This window comes from Mugil cephalus, chromosome 19, assembly GCF_022458985.1.
Source record: "Mugil cephalus isolate CIBA_MC_2020 chromosome 19, CIBA_Mcephalus_1.1, whole genome shotgun sequence".
NCBI lineage: Eukaryota > Metazoa > Chordata > Actinopteri > Mugiliformes > Mugilidae > Mugil > Mugil cephalus.
The window spans coordinates 10,032,326-10,044,867 of record NC_061788.1 but is presented as its reverse complement, the minus strand read 5'-3'; the positions used below and the strand labels follow the sequence as shown (position 1 = coordinate 10,044,867).

General features: G+C 44.0%; 1 protein-coding gene across 5 annotated transcripts in view; it reads left to right on the top strand.

Moving 5' to 3' along the window:
• The window catches only part of rgs3a (regulator of G protein signaling 3a), a 135,370-nt gene that overhangs the window by 94,169 nt on the left and 28,659 nt on the right, over positions 1-12,542 (top strand). For all 5 annotated transcript variants that reach the window (XM_047570275.1, XM_047570276.1, XM_047570279.1 and 2 more), the window contains one exon: positions 6,769-7,764. In XM_047570275.1, coding sequence (XP_047426231.1) covers positions 6,769-7,764 — 996 coding nt within the window. The remainder of the gene's footprint in view (positions 1-6,768; positions 7,765-12,542) is intronic.

Here is a 12,542-nt window from a genome sequence, read left to right as displayed (position 1 = left end):
TAATGAGAATTTGGAACAAGATGATACAATTAGTCACTGAGAAATAAGGTTAACTTTGTCCTTTGTTATCTTTGAGTCCGTTTGATGTTTTCACTGTAAACAGGATGTCTTCGCTAGACGTCCCTTCCCCTTACACGTCCTTTGAAGAAGAGACTACGCCAGCGAGTAAAGGACACATTTAAAAAGGGTGGAGCTACGCCACTTAGACATCCGCGAGCGTTCGCGAAGAAGAGGGCGGAGACGGAGGAGGAGATAATGCACATTCTTTCCGTGCTGGTGCTCAATATTTTAGCAGCGCTGCTAATTGAGATGAGCTGGATTTATCGAGGTTGGAAGTGGATTTGGCGAGTGTAACGCTGGGCAAATTAAACCATTAACCACCGAGCAGGGGAAGACTTTAATGCTCTTTAATGCTACGTCTTACTTAAACGCGAACGGGACACAGGAAATTAAGCAAAAGACGGCAAGGTGGAGAGGGAGGAGACGAGGATGAAAGATGACAGTTGGTAATTGAGAGGCGGGAGGGGCTTGGGGGAAACTGCGATGGCAGAGTTCAGAGGTACATCTTTTGCTTTTGGAGAACGCACGGCACAGCTGCTCCCCCGGGATGGGTCTCTTGTTGCCGTGGAAACAGCGGGACAGAGGTCATGTGGTTGTCCCAGGGTGGCTGTCCAAGAGTGGGTGTGTGTGTGTGTTTTCTTGTACCACTATATGTGTCTGAAGATTTACACCTTAAGGATTCATTTTAGCAAGGACGGGAAAATATTTGTCAGTTTTTATTTCTTGAGTTATTCAGGATACAGGATATGAGAGGTTTTCACTCGCTGCTCTCACCTGGTTTGATCTGGGTTTCTTTTCCACACACACTTACACTAGGGAAGCATGCTGTTTCCAAAACAGATCATTTGGAGAACCGCGTGTATTAAATTCAGTTGATGTGGGTGTACACACACGCACGGTCTGAGGTCAAACGTCTGTGGAGTTTATGTTCAGTTTCTGGAATTTTCTGGAGCTGTTTTCGTGTACATTAATAAGTCAGAGAATGCAGGAAGTAATGTCAAGATTAGCTTCCCTCTGCAGCCCGTTCGGTTTTAAAAATATCCCTGTTTTGGGACTCCCAAGGTGCAACAAGGGAAGGGACAGATTGCATGTGAGCACGAGTTGTTTTAAGCATTTATTTTTAAGCTACAGAACCCTTCAGAAAGCCTTTTCCCCGACATTTTTCCGCCTTTGTTGTTGTTTAACTTCTCTGTGATTGATTTCTCGCTGTCGTTTAATCTTTAATTCGGGATTTTTGCCCAAATGTTCTCAAAGGAAATGAGACTAAACAGACCCAGATCTAAGAAATTAGATAGGCTTCACTAACTGCAGATGTGCAATGTCCAGTTTATCTCGAACAGAGTGCATGTGCTTCTTATTGTATCCAGCTCTGAACCGATAACATTAACAAAACCAGTTTTGTGAAGATGCGATGCTCACTGTAAAAACGTTTTTGTTTAGTCGGTTGTTTATATGAGAATTGCATAAGCAGAAAGGTTAACATGTTAAGTCACTTGAGTCTTTGTAACAAGATTAAATAGGGTCAGGGAGGCAAATATCTGAAAAATTAGAAAGATATGCAGCAACGAGCCACGAACTGTGGACCTAGTTGGCATCGCCCTACAGTTCAAATTGTGTTTTGAAGTAGCATGAAACACAAAATATATTCAAGGCTGAGGCTAATTTGGAAAGTATTCGCTCAAAAGACTAATTGTATTAGAGATGAGAACTCCAATACCACGAATTCCTGCAGCGGAGTGCGTACAAATCCATTCACCAGCTGTTGAGACAGTTCACTTTCAACCACGAATGTTAGCGCCACGGCGGTGGGAGTGGAAGAGTCAGATGACCGCCGAAGTTAGAAGAATGTACCCTTCGGGGAACGTGTCTGTCTGATGTTTCACGGCAATCCATCCAACAGTCGCTGCTGCAGTCTAGACCAAAGTGACTGTCGGCCGTAGGGCCACAGCCCGACTGTGTCTAAAAAACTTCAATTTTCCACTTCCTTTCAGCCTCACGGGGGAGTTTCAACAACAGCGACAACGAAATCTATGTTTTTTTCAATGTTTTTGTCATCATCAGACACGTATAGATGGCCATTAGAGAAATTCATCGGGGCCGTCGGGGGACGATGCAGTATGGCTGCCTCCTGGCCTCAAACACAAATAACAGACCCTATAAGAGACACATGATGAAGCAGCGCAACAGCATTAAATCGCGTCTTCTCAGTGAGCTGAGCTTCATGTTTGAGCACTGAGACAAACAAAACAATAAATCTGTTTAGAAATCCATGTCTGTATGTGTATACATATATATATATATATAAATATATGCCCAACTTACTACTGGTTGCTCATTTAACATGCAGCACGTGATTTGAATTAATTAATGAATATGGGCATTTGGTCGTCCGCTACTCTCCTCTCCTCTCCTCTCCTCTCCTCCACTCACTCATCTCATTTCTTTGTCGTCGCTGGTTCACTGATTCTCCTCCTCCCTTCTGCTTGTCTCATCCACTTTGTCTCGTCCATCCATTCACTCTCTTACCCTACGTTCCGCTCTCCCTTTGCCTTTTAGCACCGGCTTCGCTCCTCTGCTTAATTGACGCAATGTCCGACATTATATTCAGCTGAATCATTGATGACTCTCGGAACACGAGCGTTACGCATGCACGCATGTACAAAATGCGAGCGCCTGCGCACGGCGCGCTTCCGATCGCCCATTAGCCGTCGTCTTTTCGTCGCGTCTCTTTGGACCGGCTCAACCGAAGTGTGTGGACGCCTCGAAGTTCTTACATCACCTGAGACAAGAGGCCAGGTCGCTTAAAAGGGGTTAATGCGAAGCTGCTCGACTTTGTGCGGAGTGTGAGACGGAACAAGTGTATCTGACAGGACAGGTGGCTCCATTGTGTCTCGGGCCGTATCTTCAGCAGTCAGGGGTTGTGTATGTGTGTGTGTGTGTGTGTGTGTGCGTGTTGGACGGGGAGAGAGAGCGATTGGGGTCGGGAAGGTGCAGAATCTGTGTAAATCTCAGGTCTGGATATATGGTGCATAGACAGAAGAACAGATGCTTATCCTTTGACATTTTACAATGTTTCAGTTGCCGTTTAAAAAAATAAATAAATAAAAAAAATGCTACTACGATCATGACTCACTGCTCTGACTTGGACCACGATGAGAAAAGGAAGAACGGAGAGGCAAGGCAGAGGGGCAGAAAGGGATAAAGACGGAGGCTTTCCTTCCACTTTCCTCTCTGTTTGCTTTTATGAAAGTGCATTTCATTCTAAAAATACCTCTCATGTCCCCTCGCCCTGATGTCTTGGTTGCAACACTGCTGTGAACCATTTAGACGGGATCACGGGAAGGTTAAAGAGGAATTAGAGGGGAAAATGAGAGGTCTGGATCACCTGCAGGCAGTTTACATATATATGTGCGTATAGATAGATAGTTAGATAGATAGACAGATAGATAAATAGGGTCTGTTGGGTTTGTGGTCCCTCTTGTTGTTTGAGCAGACACACAATTATGAGGTCACCCGAACCAGATCCTCTAATCCCACTGCTGCATCCGGGAAGGTCACATACATCATCAGTGACTTGACAAACCCGAAGGGACACAGCGCACACTTATGCAAAGTTTTATTGTACGCATGCTTAGCCCTTAAGCCCATTTATTCTAATTAAACCTCATTAAGGGACTGAATGGCGCAGAGGGAAATATATAGATTGTGCTTATCTATAACGCCGCTCACATTTGCTTGTGGTTCAGGCTCGACACTGAGCGAAAACAAGCGGTTTCACTGCTCGGCACTGTCAGTAGTTGGTGATATCGCAATAAAAATCTGGTAATGGAAACGGCTACATTTCGAAAAACCTCCCAAATACGTATCAATATAAGAGATTATCGCAAAAGTGCAATGGAAACAACTTTTACGCATGTCCCCCCTCACTGGAGTCACTGGAGATGAAAAAGGGGGTCACATGACCAGTTCATTTGAAGGCCGTCTTCCCTAAAGTGATGTCTCGTGTGGCGAGCGTTTAAGACAATGATGGGATATCGCAAAAACAAGACTTTACACGAGACACGGCTCGTTCCCAAAACACCTTTCAATGGAAACACATACACGGAGCTTATCAAAACCTCAGAAATATTGCTTTTATTTTCAGAAAAGTGTAATGGAAACGCAGCTGTTGACATTGCTTGTTGAAGGCTTGTTTTCAGTTGATCTAGAATAAAAGTCTTAAGAGCTCTTTACGTGCCTCCAGGTTGAAAGTTTAGAACCAAATGCCTCCAGCGCAGTTGTATCTGGATAAAGCAGTTTGAGCCGTAAAAGAACACAAACAGCTTGTGAAACATCATGAGAGCTGCCTGAGAGGAGGCAATATTATCTCCAATTAGAGCTGGACGTCTTGTGACTGCAGCTTGTCATCATGGGTTAACTTGCTCAGCACAACGAGGCCCTTCACAAGACTTAAAGAAGGTGGAATTGATTTTGTGGGCTTAGCAGAGGACTTGTGATTTCACAAAAGTGCTCTGGGGGACTTTGGAACAGAGACTCAAAGGGCAGATTTATTTTCCTTTTGATTTGTCCTTCACAGCATTGACCCTCAAGCCACTTTCTGCGGTCAAATCACCATAACCTACTTACAATGTAACGTTATACTTTGTATTTAATATCACCATTGAAACAAGTCATTCATCTCTATGTGGCACACTGGGCCAACGAGAAGCATTTAAGCAAAGGGATAAAAAGGGATCAATAAGAATCAAGTAAAACCTGGAAAGGCTCTCGACAACATGTGGTTCTCTGCAGCTACACCGAATACTACATGTAGGGCAACATAACATGGCAACTACAGCAAGTAAACCAATTGCAAGTACACCAGGCACGCCAAGTGCAACACATGCAACAAAAGATACATGCAACTAAGCAAATTGCAACTACACCAAGCACTCCATGTGCAATGTCTGCAACACAACATAGCAACTACACCATGTACCTGCAACACATGCAACAAAACATAGCAACTACTGGAACTTAACCAATTGCAACTACAGAAAGCACCCCATGGTCACCATCTACAACAACACAACACATGGCAAGTAGGAAAATTAAACCAAACTCTTACTCCACTCAATACTTCATGTACAGAAACACCAGCGACTACTGCAACTAAACCAACAAATGCAGTTACGGCAACGACACCACCCACAACACGTTCACACCTGCAGCAAAACATAGTAACTACTCCAACTAAACCACTTGCAACTGCACCTAGCGCCCCATAACACCTGCAACAAAACCAACTACTGCAAGTTAACTTACCACTGTGACTGAACACCAGCAAATACACGTACAGCAGCATCTTGAACCCATCTTGGATTCGTTCTCCGTGCATTTTCAAAAATGTGTCTTGAACTCCCAAAAATACGTATATATAAAAAAAGAAAAAGTGCAGCATCATCACATTAACTCGAGTTCAGTGTGTAATCCCACAAAGAGCTCCTCAATTCAGGCCGCCACATGCAGTGTCTTTAAAAACTTGACCCCTTGGTGAAATTTAAAATAAAATTCTGTGGGTTTTGAATGATGTTGGCCCACTCAAAGTGCATTTGTAATCACCCTCCCACACAGGTTCTCTGTGAGCTGGAAGAGGTTAAAGCGGCATTTAAAACCAGCGGATTTTTGGGAAGGAGGTAGTACAGAGAAATCGCCGAGGGCGGGGGCAAAGAACAGGCATTGTGCTGTGCGCCTTATGCACTGTAGTGTGCGCCGGGAGTATTAAGCCTGGCCCTGGGATGTGGTTGAGGGCAGCTGGGACTTGTGCTGAATGTGGGTTCATTTGAGCTAGATTAAAAAAATAATATATATATATTTATATATAGTACGTTGAAATGTTTTAAAATGCACCAGGAAGGAGTTACAGTAGATGGGTGAACAGATGGGTGACTGGTTGTTACACATCTTAGCATTAATCTCCTCCATTCCATCTCTAGTGGAGGCCTGAGCTGCATTTTTATACTAAAGGCACGATACCAGCTTAGTTTGACTGAGTCACTGCATCTAGCTGCTGGGTGTAGTGCAGTAGCTTACAGCACCGGTGGGTGTTACAATGTGAACCACGACATGAGCTTATTCACATTACAGGGTGGTCTCCTGCACTTCATCCTTTCAGCCCCAGATGACTTCATGTCGGGAACAAAAATCCTAACTGGGCATAATAATCAGTGCTCGCGTGTCATGGCGTCTCGGAAGCTTAGATGGAAACACTGGCTGCTCAGATATTTTATTTATTTTTTATTTTTTTGACTTTCGTTGTCTCTGGCCTGCGATGCCATGGTTATACGTGGATATTTTTGATCCCAGATATCTGATATCCGTCTCTGTCCCCTCTGGACGGAGCGCCCAAGCGGCACGCTGCGATTGATCTCGCGGGAAAGTCGTGAAAGAAGCTATCATCACTTAAACTGACACTGCGACCTTCTCAAGAGAAATTAATTTTCTCTAGTCTGATCCTGACATTATGTTTTGCCATCAATATGTGGCGTGACTAACTGTGATTAATTTCAAAACTAATTCCGAAGTCTAATAATGGAAACAGCCGCAATAAGCAGATCCTGGCTGTTAAATGAATCTCCGCCATGCTGGGTTAAACCTGCACCTTCATGCACACAGCCAGTTCATTCATTGTCTAACTATTATTTTTTTCTTGTTGTTGTTGTTTTCCAGATGTTGGAGCCTAAGGTGGATGCGCCTTCGTGTGAGCTGGGCGGAGTGGGAGGAGATCGAGGTGGCGTGTGCCTCCACCTGCCCCAACGAAGCTCAGAGGGCGAGGAAAGCAGCCTGTATCCTTCCAGTCCCTCAGAGCCCCCAACGCTGGGCAGCCCTCACCCCTCGGAGCCCCTCACCCCTTTGGATGAGATCTACATGCCTATCGGAGGTCTTATGGGATCTCAGGAGCGGCACAAGGTGCCCCCCACACCGCCTCCCTCCACGGAGGGCGAGGATTGCAAGAGCATAGAAGGCCACGAGATGGAGATCTGGAGAGAGATGGTGGATGATGAGAAGAAGCGGCAGGAGGAGCTGGAGGAGGACGGAGCCAGTAGAAAGAGTGCAGGAAGTGACGGGGAGGACAAAGAAGAAGGAGGAGGAGGAGGAGAGGACGAAGGAGACAGAAATAATGAGGAGGTCAACCTAAACCTGGTTGTGTCAAACACGGACGAGGACAATGTCTCCGAGCCGCCGGACACCAACGCCCCCCCTTCGTCTTCCTCGTCCTCGTTCGTCATCCCCGAGCTGCGCCTCGACCGCTCCTTCAGCGCCGACGCCCTCTCCTCCCCCAACACCGACGAAGAAGAGTACGACGAGGACGACGACGAGGAGTCCGAGGAGGAGGACGACGAGGACGACAGCGACGACGCCTACCTGCAGCGCACCGACAGCAAGCGGCGCAGCATGGTGGAGGGCGCCACGTGCGAGAAGCACGGGGGCGGTGGCCTCAGCGTGCAGAACTCCCTCCGCAGGCGCACCCACAGCGAGGGCAGCCTCCTGCAGGACCCCCGAACGCCTTGCTTCACCTCCGACAACGCCATCAACTGCCTGGAGGCAGGGGGAGCGCACCACAAGGGCGGCTGGACGCTCCCGTCACCCAAAACCCTGAAGAAGGAGCTCACCAAGAACGGAGGCTCCATGCATCAGCTGTGCATGCTGTTCTCTGGGAGGAAGGTAAGCGACTTCACACAGTCACACAGGAACTAAGTTAGAAACACATAGATACACAATAAAATTGGCATTTGACCTATAATAGCACTTCAGTTTTTACTTCTTATCTCACATGCCATGTGAAATGTATAATGTAGATCTTATAGCTACAGCTATTGCATCAGCAATGACTGAGTGATCTCACATCTCAGGCCCAAGTCAGTTGTTTCTGTAAGAAGGGCGACATCAAGTGGTCAAACAGAGCAAGTACACAGTCAAACAAAACGCTCTGCTGGAAGTGTTTAAAGTTTAACTCAAAGAAATGGACACAATCATAAACAGTAGGAATATTATTAGTGTATTGCAACTCATAATGCAGCTGCAGTGCCTGAATATTCAGTACAAAAGAGCGCGGTTCAACTGTTTGCTACCAGCTGGAGTCATATAGCTGATATAGATACTTAAGATGCATCTAGGTCAGATTATGTGCAGAATAACAATGTTAAAATATTAACAGCACAAGAAAAGGCACTCACAGACTCGTGTGCAATTACATGAACCCCGAGCTGAAGTCGTATGTGAAAAAAGATCCCGCTACGCAAATGTTAATGCCTATGGAGCAATGTTCAGTTGGGCAACATCAGGGGGAGGAGAAAGGAAAGATTCACCATTCCATTCTCTCATACACTTACTCTTTAAACATTATATAAAAAAAGTGAATAAATAAATAAACTTTTAAAGAAGAGAAATGACTTTCAGTAATACGTTTTCATCATATTTCCTACTAAAATGGCATGAATCTCTGTAATTAAACAATTTTAACCCAGTTTTTTTAGCACTGAGTGCAGGTGGTAGTTGTTGTAGTTGTCCAGCAGAGGGAAGCATGCGTCGCACGCAGTCGACCAGCATCATGTATTTTCTCACTAATCGAAACTACTGAAAAAGCCCTGTTTTCCTGTTAACTAGAATCATCAGGGTTTTATTTCAATGCAGACAGGCCGTCATCTCTTCTATTTCATCCAACAACCCTTTTTGTAGTGTTGAGCAAAAACCCGATCACATACGCACAAATGAACACAAAACAGAAGAAAGCTTACAAGAAAGGCATCCCTGCGACATTTGTTTTCTTTTTCTTTTTCTTTCTTTTTTTGTAATCATTGTAGAGTATCAGAGGCACTGCTCCTTTTTATCTGCCTCTCCTTCCACGAGTCTGTCAGCACTCTCGGCAGCCTTAAATGGCAGTGTGTGTGCACTGTGCAGAGGAGGAATGCAGCAGACAGGGCCGGAGCCTATTGGTCTTGGCAGATTCAAGGGTAATTTTACTACCTATTGGCGTCATGGATATAGTTCTTAGAGGCTTATGTTTCCATTATTTAAAATCATCCATCAGCCCCCCCTCAGAATTCATAAATCTTGTGACATCTGTAGATGCAGAATGTGTGTCAGTGTGTGTGTTGTGGGGGGACCTCTAACCAAGAGAACCTTACTAAATGCTGGTTATATTCTGTCACATTTACATGCACACTAATAGTCCACTATTATTCTATTATTATGGCAAGATTTAAAGTGTGTGTGGGACACAGCAAACTATGCATACTCGAGGGTTAGGGTTAGGGTTAGGGTTAAGGGGGGGTTTACTGCAATTTATTGCCTGCAGTAAATTAGAAAGACTCCCTCCAAAAACAGGAGAAACGTTCCTATTTTTAACTTTCTGAAAGACTTCGTCAGGCTTTGTATGCTAATACTGCACGGCTGGGAAAAAGAAAGGAGGGAAAGAAAACAAGGATGGCGGCCGTGTTCGTACGGTTGAATGAGTTTGACGCAGGTGGAAAAATATTACTGGGAGATTCATTTTTTATTATCCGTTTAAACTGCGTGACACCTACGGCGTATTAACCTTTTACAGGAAAGGTTACGAGGTTAACCTGCAGAAAAAGCTAACAGGACAAAATACACTAGTGGTGACACATGCTTCGTCCGCTTCATAACGCGTCTAAAGTTTTCAAAATTCCAGTGGGGTGAAATAATTGCTTATATATCCGCTTACAAGTAGTCTCAGTGTCAGGGAAAATATGAAGAGGTATTTTAAAAGAACGTGCTTAAAGGCTTGGGTGGTGGATCGTAGGATGACAGATGGGTCTAAATGTGATATTGGTAATCCTTAATAAGATTATTGCCTTCAACAAAGGCGTGATTGTACCTCGTTTGGGGTGAGCAGAGGTCTTTGAAGCTTATTTTTAATTGATTCCATAAGTTTATTACAGTTTAAATCAACCTCATTGTCTTAAAACATCAGTTATCGTGATGTTTAAGACACTTTGCGGTGACTACCCATGCCAGGCAGGGTTTACTTGGCCTTTTAACAAGCACAAAATCTGGTCATGTCTTTCCTCCCGCTCCGCACCTTTTCCCCTCACTTGAAGTTTTTAGTGGGCCATCATCAGTGCAAGTGGAGCCAGAGACGGAGAGAGAGGATCAAGATCGAGAAAAAAAACTGTCAGTTTGTTTGACTTAGTGATTCTTCTTGCCTGCTGCTCAAAAGAACCTATGATATTGCTGCCACTGACTGATGAAACATTGTATCTGAGTCAAGTAAATCAAACTTGGCTTTCATAACTTGGCTGGAAAATAATACAGAAGTTATTTTGGGGAAATTGGTGTGGTGGTTGGCACCGTTGTCTCACGGCAAGAAGGTTCCGGGTTTGAATCAATCGGCTACTGGGGCCTTTCTGTGTGGGATTTGCATGTTCTCCCTGTGTCTGCGTGGGTTCTCTGCTCATTATGTTAACTGGTGATTCTAAATTGGCCGTAGGTGTGAGCGTGTGTGTCTGTCTTCCTGTGTTCCGATAGACTGCCGACCTGTCCAGGGTGTACCCCGCTTCCCCTCTAGAGGACAATTGGTTATAGAAAAATAAATAAATGAATATAGCACCTGTAATAAATTCCTCACATTATACAGTAGACCAGGGGTCTTCAACGTTTTTCAGGGCAAGGACCCCCAAACTGATGGAGAGATTAAGTATGGACGATGTGTTTTATATTAAACTCTGTCTAGTGCTTATAAATATGGATTATTATCTTTTTGCATTCAGTGTTAACATATTCAGATAATACACAGGTTCAAATATTCTTTTTTTTTATTTCAAACATGTGTAACAGTAGAGTGGCCGTGCAACTGCTGTAAACATAAACATACCTGACATAAACATAACCATATATAGCAATCACTGTTAAGTTTCTCTTTTGCTAATACCGCAGCATGCGTCTGGATTTCACCTGGGGACTGGACAGGCTCTCGGCCAATAGTGAGGAATCTGACAGAGACGGCGTGTAATATGTGGCCCCGTGATTGGCTCAGCAGCAAAAGGGGCGTGGCCTATTGTGTACAGGAGTCTTAAATTGACAGGTTCTCGGCTAGTGTGGTGCTCCTGTGTGAAACGGTGCAGTGTAGAGGCAGCTCCTGTATCACTGAATGAGTGAAGTGCTAACTGAAAGATAACATCTTCTGCCATAATTTACCCCTTTACCAAAATATGTTGGATACGTGTTAATGTGTATTTAAAGACATTTTAATTTTAATTTTAGGTCAATTTAAAAAAAAAAAATAGAAATGTCTAATCAACCAAAGATTTTGTGACCCCTTAGGTGTCGCAGACCCCCTGTTGAAGACCTATGCAGTAAATTGTCACATCAGTACAAAGATTTTGCATGTTCAAAGAATACCACAATAAGGCTTTTTTAAGCATTATTGCTAGTGGAGCTATTAGCACCTTCTTTGGACCTACAGGGCGAAAACTACTGGTCCTAGTATTGGACCTTGTGGTACACCACTTGAATATCAGGCCTTGTGGTCCAGGCAAACTCATCTGTTTACAAAGGAAGCTTCTGCGGGTCAAATTCAGTAAGTTTCAAATTACATCCAAATGTCATGGTAACCAAATATAGAGACCACAGCTGGAAAATATGAGCTACCTGAGCTGTGCCGGATTACGATGGTCAAAGAATATTTTGCTTCTACAGTCGTAATAATAACTGTTGGACTGTTTATTTAGTTTAACAACTAAAGAGGAATTTAAGAAATGTGAGCCTAGAAGTAATAAATTGTTCCTCTGATATATTTTACAGTTTGGAAATCCCAATTTCCATCACAAGGTCATGAGAAACACGCTAATGGCCGTATATAACGAAACCGCCGCTCGTTCCTTCCCGTCAGTTCATTACATTGAACTCTCATCTTACAGCGTAGAACCCTCAACTCCTCCCTGTCTTTCCAGACATTCACCATCAGTCATCCTGTTTTCAGTTTGTGACTCCACAACAGAGACGTTGTTGTAGACGACACGTGTTGATCTAAACCAGCGCTTTTGGCTTGAGCAGGCCAAACATGTTGTTTATGGGGTCTTGATGTTTGTTTGAAAGTCTGATAAATATCAGCTGTCTTTACAGACGTTGGGGGGAAACAATTTTAATGTGTTTACTGATGGTTGTGTGAGGCTTACATTCCTGCTGCATGTCTAGGATTTACTCAAGTAGAGAGAGCAAAGTGAAAACAGGTTAGCATCTATTCAAAATTGAAAAACTGGATGCATGCACACACACTATCACACGCTGAGCGAGTGGAGTTCAGAATGATGGAAATTAAACTTCAAAATGGTTGTTAAAATTGACTGCGGGTACTTCCAGCCAAACCATTAATGTTACCACAGGGCCACAACGCATTTTTCTTTCCTACAAGGAAATAAAGGAAACAAAATGGTTACGCTGATAGCGCTGCATTTAATTCCATCCTTATTAGTCTTCAT